The sequence below is a fragment of the Tachypleus tridentatus genome, chromosome 10 (genome assembly GCF_004210375.1).
Source record: "Tachypleus tridentatus isolate NWPU-2018 chromosome 10, ASM421037v1, whole genome shotgun sequence".
Lineage (NCBI taxonomy): Eukaryota > Metazoa > Arthropoda > Merostomata > Xiphosura > Limulidae > Tachypleus > Tachypleus tridentatus.
This window is the reverse complement of record NC_134834.1, coordinates 186,354,746-186,369,931: the sequence shown is the minus strand read 5'-3', so window position 1 is coordinate 186,369,931 and position 15,186 is coordinate 186,354,746. Positions and strand designations below refer to the sequence as shown.

Genomic DNA, 15,186 nt, shown 5'->3' with positions numbered 1-15,186 from the left:
CCGCGACCCTCAGATGATGAGTCGAACGCCTTAACCCACACCTGGTCATGTCTTTTGAGTGAAGAGACTACTATAAAACTTGTATGAATAAATATAAACACGAAATTTGTTATTTACAACAAAAACAAGAAAATATAAGCAAGGCAAAACTTTGTCAATAAAAAAAACAACCTTTAAGTTTGAAAGCTACTGAATTATTACAGTCGCTAACTGTCACTGTAAAAAGCAACATACACACTCGGTGATATATCAACACCTGTTAATGGATAACGTTCTAAACCACGCTTGTTTATGGGTAATGTTTTAATAGACACGTGTTTGTGGATAAACAATAATGAAATTAACATGCCTTTAGAGATAAAGTTTTAACCAAAACGTATTTACAGATAAACTTTTAATCAGCACTTGTTTACATATAAAGTTTTAACCAACAAGTGTTCACGGTGATCTTTTAAACAACACATATTTACAGATAAAGTTTTAACCAGCACTTGTTTACAAATAGCGTTTTAACCAATACGTGTTTGCAAATAACGTTTCAACCAACATATATTTACAGGTAACGTTTTAACCCACATGTGTTTACAGATAATGTCTTAACTAACTAGTGTTAACATATAAAGTTTTAATTAACACATTTTTGCAGATAAAGTTGTAAGTAACACGTATTTGCAAATAACGATTAATCAACGTATTTACAGATAAGTCTTAACCAACACGTGTTTACAGATAACGTTTAATCATCACATGTCTACTAATAATGTTTTTGTAGATAAGCTTTAACCAATATTTAGAGATAAAGTTTTAACCAAACACATGTTTGCAAATAACTATTAACTAACATGTGCTACAGATAAAGTTTTAACCAACACGTGTTCACGGTGATGTTTTAAACAACACATTTTACAGATGTTCTTTTAAGCAACACGTTTACAGATGACGTTTTAAACAAAACATGTTTAAAGATGACATTTTAAACAATATGTATTTTCAGATGGTGTTTTAAACAACACGTGTTTACAGATGGTTTTTAAACTAACACATATAGTTACAGATAAGGTTTTCTCCGACACATGTTAACACATGACGTTTTAACCAAACAGTGTTTCAAGAACCAGAGTTCGTTGATTCACTCGAGTGCTGATACAATCACATTAAGTTCAGACGTAGAAGAAGATGTCTGAAAACTCCATGGCCTCTGGTTTTGGGGGGTAATGTTCCTCCTCAAAAGGCAACAACTGAAAATTGACACCTTCTACCTTAACATCCCGTTTTCGGTCTCGAATGATCGGTGCAACGGCATCTTCCGTCAGAGGAGCTGACAACTTCAGCTGAATTTTGTACCGGATTCCTTTATGGACAAAAAGTGGTTTATCAAACATAATTTTAACATCCTTGCCTTTGGACAGAACAAAGTTTAGAGTCACCTCTTCTCTATCGGGCCTGTCCTCGTGCAGTCCATAAGTGCAACGCAGTAAACCCTCGACCTTAGGCTGCCTGATAGAATAACAACTGACGTCCAGACGGATAGGCAGCCCCAGACCCACCACAAAAACATCCGTGTTGGTGACTCTGAAGGTTAAGCCAAAGACACGCAATGGTCGAACTGGGGTGTGGTAGGACAAGGCTTTGTAAAAACAACATACAAAATGCTCTGGAGGAATCGTGCGTTTTGACGTTTCTGTGTTTAGTCCTAACGGTACTGTAACTATTCCACTTATGGCGAGATTCATAAATATGCCTAAACTTTCATCTTTGGAAAGGAGACCCGACTTAGCCGGACCTTTACAGAATTCTTCGGGCGTCATAGCAAGAAACCGAATGTAGGGCAGAACTGAGTTCAATATGTTGCGAATGTTGTCGACATCAGCTTCTACTGACCTTCTTTTGCACTCCTCTCGTGCCCACGTGCATGTGGCATTGTACAGGGAGTATTCGCTGTTCAGATTGAGGTGTCTTCTGTGTACAATTGTTTCCATAACGGACAAGCTGGTGTCAGAGAAACCTGGAGAGGTGATCACGTGGTACGTCTGTCGATCGATGATGTTAAGACATTTGTAAACCAGGTGGTGAGCTTCCATGGTGTTTGCGAACTCCAAGACCTGACAAACACTCTGTGGTGTAACGTTTCGTTCAATGTAAGTGAAACATTCCCGAAGTAGATGAGGAAGAAGATATTTTTTAGCAGCAGTCGCTGTCAAGATGGCGTCCTCCACGGATTGGAGATTTAGGGCGTCTGTGTAAGCATACCTATAACAATACAGAAACAAAACAAAAGCAAGTTGTGTATAACTGTAGCCATTCATATACGTGGTGTTAGGAAATTACGTAAGCCACTCATATACATGGTGTACGGAAGTTACGTAAACGAATTTTTTTCTTGTTGTAAGTACTTTATTAATGTAATTTTTGGACACTTTGTGTATATGTATATATAATATAAGACAACGCATGAAGTTTTATAAATGTATATATGTTATATAAACACGCAAAACAAATTACATGTAACAACCTACATAATATAAAGGGAGTGCACATTTAACAATAATTAAAGTTTACCAAATCATCTGATTTCTATAGTTGGCTAAAAGTAAAATTAGGTATTTATAATAAATAAATGGGGTAAGAAATAAATAATAATGTTTTACTAATCCGTGCCCTAATTCTAAATGATTTATATTTAATTAACGTAGGTTACAGCTCACCAGCTTAATTCTCCCTAAACTGTTACACTTGTCCTAAAAACCAACAAGTGAATAAAGCACAGAAGAACATGGTACATGTCAGTCACATTACATCTACTATAGCTAGTCCCTACGAGACCTAAACTATCTCACTGAAATGTAATAATACTGGCCCGGCATGGCCAAGCGTGTTAAGGCGTGTGACTCGTAATCTGAGAGTCGCGGGTTCGCATCCCCGTTGCGCCAAACATGCTCGCCCTTTCAACCATGAGGGCGTTATATTGTGACGGTCAATCCCACTATTCATCGGTAAAAGTGTAGCTCAAGAGTTGGCGGTGAGTGGTGATGACTAGCTGCTTTTCCTCTAGTCTTACACTGCTAAATTAGGGACGGCTAGCACAGATAGCCCTCGAGTAGCTTTGTGCGAAATTCAAAAACAAACAAACCCTACGAGATTTTTGCTTTATTCCTGGGTTCTTCAGACGATCTTGGATACGGCAGACATACTGGTGGTTAGTTCAAAAATTTTGGTAAACACAAGTAACCTCTCCCATTACTGTATCTGTCGAATTCCAGTCGATCTGACTGTTTGTTTGTTTTTTGAAATTTCTCACAAAGCTACTCGAGGGCTATCTGTGCTAGCTGTCCCTAATTTAGCAGTGTGAGGCCATAGGGAAGGCAGCCAGTCATTACTACCCACCGCCAACTCTTAGGCTACTCGTTTACTAACGATTAGTGGGATTGATTGTAACATTATAACGCCCCCACGGCTGAAAGGATGAGCATGTTTGATGTGAGGGGAATTCGAACCCGCGACCCTCGGATTACAAGTCGAGTGCTTTAACCACCTGGCCAGGCCGGGGCCACCAAACGAAGTGTATGATGACATGGAAAAGTTGATAAAATCATTAATCATACATATAACTTGAGGACAAGAACGGACCTGTTCAGTCCACCAAGGATGTCCATCCAATACAGTAAATCCTAAAATAAAAATAAACAAGTGAAAGACGGCCGCGATCCTTCAAATATTTATCAACTCTTCACGTAAATACCCTTAAGTTAACTGCATCGATCATATTTGAAGACGTCCCATTCAAAAATCCAACCACCCTGTTAGAAACATGAAGCCGTCTTCGCTGAAAATGACTTTTTTCCAACCAAAATCTCTATTAGTGTCCCACGGTTTTACCACTCTCACCACTAAATAAGAAAGCATGAATGAACATTGTCGACTTCCTTAAGAATTTTAAATTCATCAATCACATCCCTTCTGATCACATGACGTGTTTAGTTTACCTGAGCAAGTTCTCAAAGCCGATTGGTGCTACGTCAGAAACACGTATGACTTTAGCTTTGTCCGCCATGTCTCCACAAAACATAGCCTCAAACACAGGACTCGCCATCGCAAGGAGCACTTTATGGCCAACGTATTTTTTAGAGGACGTTGATGGTCCCACTATAAAAGTGACGTCACTGAAGGACTTAGTTTGAAGCAGACTTGAGGTCCTTTCAAGCACTTTTCCTTTATCCATCGTTACGAAGCCTACATACTGAAGAAAGATTTGCGTTAATACGAATACGAAAAGTTTATAAATTTACACAATAGAATATTACCTTTCCTACTACTCTTCTTGGCCTCGATTCGCAATCTGAGGGTTTCGGGTTCGAGTCTCAGTTCTACCAAACATGATCGCCCTTTTAGCTGTAGGGTCATTATAAAGTGACTGTCAGTCCCTCTATTCGTTGGTAGAAGGGTGACTCGAAAGCTGGCGGCGGCTGGTGTTAAACTAACCGACTTTCCACCAGTCTTTCACTGCTAAATTAGGGACTGTTAGAGCAGATATTCCTCGTGTAGCTTTGCGCGAAATTTAAAACAAGCCTTTTCTTACTGCTCTATTTTTTAAAAGAATATTGTGTTTGAATTGCTACTAAAAACTTGTTTATAACCAAACACAAGGTGCCAAGAAACTCAATAACATATGGATGCTTTCAAAACTTAGATTTTACTTTTGGTGTAATTCGTCCTTGAAGAAAATAATATCTTCCCTTACATCGCGTTCGTTCTATTGATTGCTTAGATAACCGTGAAAAGATAACAAAGGCTAAATGTGTAAACCATCCATAATTCTAAGTTAATATTCTGTCAGTCAATAGGACCAACCGCATGCTACGTGGCTACTGTTCTCTGAATGAATCGCGGGACTTGAACATCATCTGTATAATGCACCTACATCCTTTAACGGAACACGATTTCGCTCTTTCTCTTGCTCTATCTCTTCGTTTTTGCCCTAACTGACTAAAGTGAGAAACTCCAAGATCCGTAGCCCAACAGGCTAAGAACTGGGCCATTCTCGGTTCTCTTTCTTTAGTTGTTTTCATAAACAGTAACAGTAAATATATATAAAAATATATATTTTTATTTTCTTACAATTATGTATCGTATTTCAGTATTATCAAAATTTCACGAGATGTTATTGGGATTATGGCCGAATGTATCGGCGATAGCGAGGATAATCAACTGATGAACCCATGCATTCTAATCATTACAAGTTTAATATTTTGAGACATTGCACATTCCTAGTTAGACTAGTATATAAAATTAACTACATTATTAACTAAGTTCACTGTTAGTTTTGATCTAGGTTGGTAGTTTGTTCTGACCATAAGTTACTGATAACTCCAAGAGTTTATCATTTTTCTAGTTTTGTGTGTTAGGGTTCTAATTCTCTCATTCAACGTTAAACTATTCCTCCTCATCATGAGTTTAGCTAAAATCATCATTTTGTTTAATCGAATTAGAATCATTTTTCCCGACTTGTTTGGTTTGTTTTGAATTTCGTGCAAAGCTACACGAGGGCAATCTGCGCTAGCCGTCCTTAATTTAGCAGTGTAAGACTAGAGGGAAGACAGCTAGTCATCACCACCCACCGCCAACTCTTGGGCTACTCTTTTACCAACAAATAGTGGGCTTGACCGTCACATTATAACGCCCCCACGGCTGAAAGGGCGAGTATATTTGATGCGACGGGGATTCAAACCCTCGACCCTCAGATTACAAGTCGAGTGCCTTAACCACCTTGCCATGCCAGGCGTTTTCCGACTGAAAGATTAACTAAGCCTAGTTTGTAACAAACATAACAACAAATACTAGCTGAAAGATTAACTAAGCCTAGTTTGGAAGAAACATAAAAACAAATACTATCTGAAAGATTAACTAAGCCTAGTTTGGGAGAAACATAACAACAAATACTAACTGAAAGATTAACTAAGCCTAGTTTGGGAGAAACATAACAACAAATACTAACTGAAAGATTAACTAAGCCTAGTTTGGGAGAAACATAACAACAAATACTAGCTTCTGCAGCTGAATCGTAGAAAATAGATCTTGATATGTAAACCCAAAATTCTGGAAATGAAAATTTGATATTCTTAAAAACCTTTAGTAATCTCTCTCTCACACACACACGTATAATGTTATCAGTTTTTAATCTCATACAAAATACTGCATTTTTAGTCCACTTTTTTCACCGTCCCTAATTTTAATATGATGAACTAAAATACGGAAAAATAATCAACAACACCAACAACCATCTCTTTGTCTACTCTAATCGAATAGTTGAATTGGCCGCCACAACACAACGTCCCTACGTCTGATGGGACAAGCATGTTCGGTGGTGGGACTCAAATCCGAGACCTGTAGATTGTAACGACGTCGTACTAGCGCAAGAATTATAAGCCAGTTTTTTTTTCCTGCAGTGATGAAATTAATTATTTTTTGCTTCGTTCTAAAAGTCCGTATTATGTAGATGAACGACAAAATAACCTAATGTTTTACTTGTAGAAAGTCTAGCCCATGTAATCTCTCACAGGTGTATATTCGTGTTCACAGCAACTCTAATATTCACAAGGAGATCGTGAAAACAGAGTTACGTTGATTAAAATTCTGGAGTGCTTTTTTGTTCTGTTCTAGGGACAAAACCATCATTCACTGAGCTTCCACGAGGCCTGTGATATTTATTGACGCCCAAGGAATAATTAATTCTTAATGTTTTCATAAATGTGCTTCTCTGAGCAGCTTTGAAAAATAAGTTACCTAATGTAATGAACCCACATTCTGCACGGAATAGTAAGCGCGTCTGCGTAGTAGACTTTGGATGAGCGCTCTGTTACGTAATACACGACTATGATAAACCTAGTTGGAAAATATGTACAAACAGACTTTTGTTTGATTAGAAATACGCACGGCTTTTAGCGGTGCCACTGCAAGGGGGCTGTACAAGACCATCAGCTGTGTTGTAATTATGGTCAAGTGATTTTTTTAGGATCTCGAAAATTTATGGTCATTGATCCATTTTATTATGTATATTTTGATCTTAAAACCCGATTTGACTTTAATGTTGATTTATCTTACCTGAGTTGACCTGAATGCTAGATGTACCTGACCTAACGTACAGTACCTTATTTGACCTGACGTGAATACTAGCTGTGAATACAGAACACTTATATCTGACTAGTCTATCTTAAATACTCACTGTCTCACCTGACCGCTTGTATCTGACTAGTCCAACTTGAATACTGACTGTCTTATTTGACCAGTTGTAACTGACTCGTCCAGTTTGAATACTTATTGTGTCTAACCTATTTTATTATATTTGACTTGACGTGAAATCTTTGTCCAACCTGGTGTGAGTGACCTGAAAGTTGGTCAGATCTCAACTGACACGTCTTGATCTCAATGCTGAGTAATAAGTTAACAGGTCTTGCATTACTCAACGTAGAGTTTTCAGATTTCAGTCACGTCGAAAACGTTAGCGGAAAATAATATATCGTAAGTGGGCAGGTTCGATGTAAAACAAAGTTTAAAATGTAAAGACAGAAACGATTTTACTGAGCGTCGCAGAAGGAAAGCAGTCAGTCATGACCACCAACTCTTGGACTACTATTTTACCAACGAATAGTGTGATTGACCGTCACGTTACAAAACCTCCACGGCTAAAATGCCGAGGATATTTGGCGTAACGGGGATTTAAACCCGCGACCTCAGGTTACGAGTAGAGCGCCCTAACCACCTGATCATGCCAGGCACTTCAAGATTCATACTGAACAAAGTAGATACAACTCCAACTGAAATTCTATTTAAAATTAATACTTCATAAGTTTAACCTATAACTACCATCCGTCACTCCGGTGGGACAACGTTAAGTCTACGGACACACATCTTCAAAATCAAGGGCTCGATTACCTGCGGTGGACAAAACAGATGGCCCAATGTGACTCTACTTTAAAAACAAATAAAAGATTAGGTCCCAACCAAGTAGCCTTTGTGACAAATATCATTTAGCCCAAACAAATACATTACAATGCTCCCACGACTGAAAGGGCGAGCCTGTTTGGTGTGACGGAGATTCGAACCTGCGACTTAACCACCTAGTAATGCCGGGCCATCATCAATGATGAAACATGAATAGATTTAATATAAAATATCTTTTGTATTACTATTGTCACTGAAAACAGTACCACAGTCTTTCACACTAAAAAGAAATGCACGTGTTTCTATCCTCCATAGACGCTAAATGTTTTTGAATGTTTTGTACGTTTTCTATTATTAATGTTTGGTTTGAACTCGCGCAAAGCTATACAAGGGCTATCTGCGCTAGGCGTCCCTAATTTAGTAGTGTAAGACTAGAGGGAAGGCAGCTAGTCATCACCACCCACCGCCAATTCTTTTATCAACGAATAGTGGGATTGACCGTTACGTTATAACGCCCCCCAAGGCTGAAAGGGCGAGCATATTTGGTGCGACAGGGACTCGAACCTGCGACCTTCAGATTACGAAGTCGAACACCTTAACCCACCTGGCCATATTATTAAAGACATGAGGTTCAGAATTCCTATAATAAGTTTTATCAATTTATGAAGTTATTTCTACAGTTAAAAAATATTAAATTTTAAACCTAATAGTTCAGGAAGTTATATATATATAACTTTCTAAAAACCTAAACCCAACAGTATGCATAATTTGTTACGTTCTAGTAAATAATATTTCCGTTTATAAATCACCCTTTGAAAAAAAAAAACACAAACCTTTTTTGGAATGAATCATGACGGCAAATATATTTTTAGTAAAATTCTCCCAACAAGCCGTAGTTATTTTATATAAAACCTGTAGATGGTTGATTGGATCCCAGTTTTACGAAAGATGTCCCGATCTTTTGGAATTAAATAACGTCATTTTTTCATTGGTTGAGATAATATTCCATTTTTCAAAACAAAAATAGTAGTTCTATGGAAACAAAAATCTCACCACTTTTAGACCACAGTCTCTCATAATGTTATTACCTGCTTCTTGATTTTTAAAATTATTGACAGTACTCGGTGGTACAGTAGTAAGTTTACGAGCAAATATAACTAAAATCCAGGTTTCGATTCCGCGCGAGGTACACAGAAAACAACACAATGTTTGTGGCTTTGATCTAAAACATTAACAAAGAAACAAAACATATTTTTCTCTGGTGGGACAGCAGTAAGTCTACGGACCTACAACTCTATAAATTCTGGGTGCGATTCCCCACAACAGACAAAGGAAATAGCCCAATGATTTTAGTTTTTGCCATATAACAAAGAAACAAAACACGTTGTCCCGCGGGGTAGAGTGGTAAGTTTACGGACTTACAACTCTAAAATCCTGGGTGCGATTCCCCTGGATGAACACAGCAGATAACCCAATGATTTTAGCTTTGCTATATAACAAAGAAACAAAACACGTTGTCCCCCGGGGGAGAGTAGTAAGTTTACGGACTTACAACTCTAAAATCCTGGGTGCGATTCCCCTCGATGGACACAGCAGATAGCCCAGTGTTTGTGGCTTTGCTTTCAAACAAAACGATAGGCTTACGAAGTAACAACCTTGAGATCCGTGGCTATATTCCCAGTAATGGACACAACAAACAGCTCGATATGGCTTTGCTCTAAAACAAACATGTTTTCTTCTGACTGGGTTTCTTACAAGCAAAGAATCTGTGCTTATTTTTGACTACAAATCTTTCACATGCCTCACATTTTGTCAATTCTCTAGTGGTTCCCGAACTTTCCTGACTCTATTTTGCTACTTTTGTTCCAATATACACGCAGAAGAAGAACTAAAAATGAATGAAAGCACAGCAGTCGAAATTAATATTTTAAACTCTTACCCATTAATGGGAAGGATCTGACTGTTTTTTCTATCACAGTTGAAGAATACGTTGCGTAGCTTCTTTGAATTGAAAGACAAGAAAACACTGGCGAGTCTTAGCTGGCGGAGGGCAAGTCTACAAGTAAGGAGAATAGCGTGTGGCTGTGCACGCGGAAGACTCGCATTCACACTGCAGCAGCACAGCGGTAAGTTCACGAATTAATAATGCAAGAAATCGAGTTTCGATACTTGTGGTGAGTACAGCATAGATAGCTCATTACGTCGCTATCGATGCTTTCTACAAAAAAGTTTACATCGGGCTCGTAACGATTTTTTTTTTTTTTTTTTTTTTGCATTATACCGACATTAGCGCTATCTACCAGCAAAGGTAAGCGAACTACAGTTTGAGAATTCCGGGTCTATCATTTACCAAAACAATTCTACACTCAACTGCGTTTTATCATAATAAAGTTGTTCTACTGTACAATCTACTCTCGCAAGTGACTTATGGAGTAACATAGTACGAAACGGCCCGGCATGGCCAGGTGGGTTAAGGCGTTCGTAATCTTAGGGTAGCGGGTTCGAATCCCCGTCACACCAAACATGCTCGTCCTTTCAGCCGTGGGGACGTTATAATTCGACTGTCAATCCCACTATTCGTCCGTAAAAGAGTAGCCCAAGAGTTGGCGGTGGGTGATGATGACTAGCTGCCTTCTCTCTAGCCTTACACTACTAAATTAGGGACGGCTAGCGCAGATAGCCCTCGAGTAGCTCTGAGCGAAATTCAAAACAAACAAATAAACATCGTACGAAATACAAAAACGTATAAACAGCGAAATAAAGTCAAAATCAGTATGTGAAAGATAATTAAATACTTTAACTAATAAATCCTCCGACGCCCCCCAACTCAGTGGCCCAGTGGTAAATATGAAAGGGTTATAACAATACCCCTACAAGCGTAGCTTTATCTTTAATAGATTTTATACGTAAAAATACGATTTTTGTGTATCGGTGTGTATATATATATGACTGCTAAGCAGAACTATATTGTGAAGGTTGATGTGATTAAAGGTGCGATCATACATAAATGAAGCTAGTGAAGATATACAAGTTAATATTAACCCATGCATTGGACGTGGCACTGAAAGCGTATGTTAGTTAAAACTGCGGACAATGGACAGAATGCAACATACAATGAATAATACAAGAGCAACGTACAAAGGGTTATTATCTAGGATTCGGTAAAAGTGCAAATAAAACTAATAATTCCTGAGAGGGAGAAAGAGATCAAAGCTAAAACTGACCCTCTCTGAACTAAAATATAGTTCGAGTCCCGATGAAGATTATAATAATGGCGGACGCAATTTAACAACTAACAAACGCCCTCGGCCCGGTATGACCAGGTGTGTTAAAGCTTTCGACTCGTAATCTGAAGGACGCGGGTTCGAATCCCCGTCACACCAAACATGCTTGCCCTTTCAGCCGTGGGGACGTTATAATGTAGCTATCAATCCCACTATTCGTCGGTAAAATAGAAGCCCCAGAGTTGGCGATAGATGATGATGACTAGCTACCTTCTCTCTAGTCTTACACTGCTAAATTAGGGACAGCTAGTGCAGATAGCCCTCGTGTAGCTTTGCACGAAATTCAAAAGAAAAAAACAAACAAACAACAAACGCCCTCTATTTAACATATTTAAAAGCTTCTCAGTTTAGCTTTAATTAATTTAGTTGTATTTGTAAAAATGTAAAACAACTTTTAAATATTACAAAATTCATAATTTACCCAATTAATATACAAAATCCTTAACTATCTAAATAAACCTTACGTGTCAGTTAAACTAATAGTTTGGGATGTAATTATGACTACATTTAAGTTCAATGCTGAAGTTAGGGTTAGGTTTTTCAATTGGTTGTGAAGTGGTTTTTGTCATTTCTGCAAGAGTTCACCAATTTATTTCTAAGATAATTCTAAACTCAGCCCCTAGACATGACGAAGGTTGTTTAGAATTTCACACAAAGCTACTCGAGAGTCGCCCACACTAGTTGTCCCTACTTTACCAGTGATAGACTAAAGGAAAGATGCGTAGTCAACACCACCCACTCTTGTGCCAACGAACAGTGGGATTAACTTTCAAATCACAATGCTCTTAACGCCAGAAAGGACGAATATGTTCGGTGAAGGGGATTTGAGCCCACAGATTGCGAGTCGAGTACCCTAACCACCAGTCCAAGAAGAGTTTGAATAAAGTCGAGTACCCTAACCACCAGTCCTAGAAGAGTTTGAATAAAGTCGAGTACCCTAACCACCAATCCTAGGAGAGTTTGGATAAAGTCGAGTACCCTAACCACCAGTCCTAGGAGAGTTTGGATAAAGTCGAGTACCCTAACCACCAATCCTAGGAGAGTTTGGATAAAGTCGAGTACCCTAACCACCAGTCCTAGGAGAGTTTGGATAAAGACTTACACAGAAACTTTTTATTTTCTGAAAACGGAAAGTGCTATACGTTACTTTGTTAAACAAATATCAGATGAACGATTTTTTCTTTCTCTCAGTAATAATATTCATTCAGAGTTGTTAAAAGTAAATGAATGAATCCAAAATATGCACAATCTAGAGTTTCTTATCACACAAGAGCATCATGTGGAGACTCGTTTGGTAGACTTTCTAGCATAATAACCCATCTTACCCATACTGAATGAACGTATTATTAAATATGTCGTGCAGACACCAACAACCTTTATGATAAGGGTGGAGTTGTGGACAGTCTCCATTCGAGAGCAATTCGCTAATCTTATTAACATATTCACTTCGTTTTTTGTTAAGCAAATTTTAGCTCAGTATGCGATACGACGCTGCTCGTCAATACGATGAAACGTTTGATAAGAATTATTTCCTTGTATTAGCGTTATGGTTGGCTTCACCGTTTCATAATACAGTAGGTATTTTTAATCATATATTCTACTGCTGCTGTTATCGGTAGTTACAAACTTGTTGTGTTACACACATAAAACGATAATTTTATATCGATATTAATTTTTTTTTCTGAATGTCGCTTAATGTTAGAATGACTCATTAGGCCAAAGCTTCATAAGCTTTTAAAACATTTTCTTAACCATTCACCCACTCAACTGGCTGTAGGTCTCTAAGTTTGTTGTCTGTAAGTCTTTAAGGTTCTAGATGCAAGCCCCTAATTTTGTTAGATGTAAGTCCCTGACTGTTGGTTGTAGGCACCTGAGTACATTAGCTGTAGGCACCTAAGTTCATTGGTTATATCCCTCCAAGTAGTATTCGAGTCACAGAAAACACCGTCGATAATTTGAGAAATACCCGTGGGGGTCCATTCCCCTTTATATTTTGCTCTGTTCTTTACATGAAGTGTTTGAACATGTAAAAACATAAAATTATTTGATACGATGCGATATCCAGTAGTGAATGGATAGAAAACAGATCGGTAATTTTAGGATTAAACAGATAAAACACTTAGGAAATACCTTCATTGTTTTTGTACTAATTTGAATCTAGGTTTACCAAGTATGATAAAATATTTATCTATATATAAATGTTCACATATTCTTCTTATGGTATAAAGTTTGGTTAGCTTATGCGACTATCTCATGTAAGTTTAAATCGAGCTTAAATAATTATTACGAATATTAATTACCATATGGTAAACGTATTTCGTTATTTGATCATTTGATTCTAATGACCAGTGGAATGAATCTTCGAAAAAAAAAGATGCAGATCAATCGTAAGTAACGCCCTCTATTATTGTAAATTAATACTAGTACATTTAATATTATAATACTCACGATCAAAAGTTTGTTTGTTTTGAATTTCGCGCAAAGCTACTCGAGGGCTATCTGCGCTAGCCGTCCCTAATTTAGCAGTGTAAGACTAGAGAGAAGGCAGCTAGTCATCACCACTCACCTCCAACTTTTGGGCTACTCTTTTACCAACGAATAGTGAGAGTGACCGTCACTTTATTACGCCCCCACGGCTGAAAGGACGAGCATGTTTGGCGCGACGGGGATTCGAATCCGCGACCCTCGGATTATGAGTCGAACGCCTTAACACGCTTGGCCATGCTGGGCCCGATCAAAAGTTACATTTATCAGTTTCAAAAACTTAGCAATACAGGAAACAGCTTTATTTCATAAGTAGGATACATTTAAGGAACAGAATGTTGTTATTTTCAGCTACGAATCCCTATAAACATCTCCTACAATTAAACAAAGTCTAGGTTCGAGTCATGGCGTATTTCAAAACGTCTAATAGTGTAAGAGAAAATAATTTGTGGCTTACCCCTCTGTTAACCAGCCTAAACACTCGACGATCTGCGACCAGAATGCACACCTTCGTAAATCGTTCTTGGGAATATTGCGTTTCGGTGAATTTACTACAGGCTCCTGTGCGTTTCTTTGCGCACGGGTGGTGTAATTTTGCGCTCTGTTAGATAATGGACTTTCCATTTGAGAATGAAACGATACCAAACATATTGAATATTAATGAAAAGACACCGAACACAATGAATGTTAATGAAACGTCGTGGAGTGACACTATATACTTCGGTAAAGCTCTTGAAAGAAAAAAAAACTGCGTTGTTACTTATCAACCTAAAAACAACCACAGTAACTACGTAACCTCCTTTAGTTCGTCTGTAATAAATAACGAAGAAGGCGTTATCAAAAACTTAAACAAACACTGTGTCGACTAAATGAAAATTAATTCATTTTCTTGGTATAATTTAAATAATAGCAAAACGTGATCTATCAATGATCTATCTATCTGTTTCCTGGAATTGTGAGATAACAAATCAAAAGGTTGGTTGAAAAGGTAACTCGTTTTCATGGTATAATTTAAATAAAGTTATTCACGCTATCAATGTATTCGTGATCTATTTATTTTCTAGAATGGTTACAGCAAGTCTTGAAGGTTGGTTTGCAACTCGCGCAAAGCTATATTAGGCTTATCTGTGCTCGCTGTTCCTGATTAAGCAATGATGCAGCTAATCAGCACGGTCTATCGCCAAGCTTTGGAATTCTCTTTTACCGACCCCTCCCCCCATCCAAAGCTGAAAGAGTGGGCATTTTCAGTGACGGAGATTCGAACCCGCAACCCTCAGAACAAGACAATGCACCGTAGCCCTTTAAATTTCACTTTCTTCAGCCGTAAAGTACCGTTGTATTAGTGCACCATTCAATGTAGTGCATCATATTGAGTAACATTTCTTTTTTATATACCTGATAATGCCCTCGATGAGTGAAATCACTAACTTCCTGTGTAAAATACTATTTATAACACTGACCTATCAAATACTGTTTATAA

The 15,186-nt window shown here is 38.0% G+C and overlaps 1 protein-coding gene across 1 annotated transcript; it reads right to left on the bottom strand.

Moving 5' to 3' along the window:
• Positions 1-380: 380 nt before the first annotated feature.
• On the bottom strand, positions 381-14,258 carry LOC143228291 (BTB/POZ domain-containing protein 6-like). The gene is made up of 3 exons (XM_076459572.1): positions 14,164-14,258; positions 3,984-4,237; positions 381-2,250 (listed from the first exon to the last, which is right to left on the bottom strand). The coding sequence occupies exons 2-3, from the start codon at positions 4,217-4,219 to the stop codon at positions 1,161-1,163; spliced, it is 1,326 nt and encodes a 441-aa protein (XP_076315687.1). The 5' UTR covers positions 4,220-4,237; positions 14,164-14,258; the 3' UTR covers positions 381-1,160.
• Between the last annotated feature and the right edge of the window lie 928 nt (positions 14,259-15,186).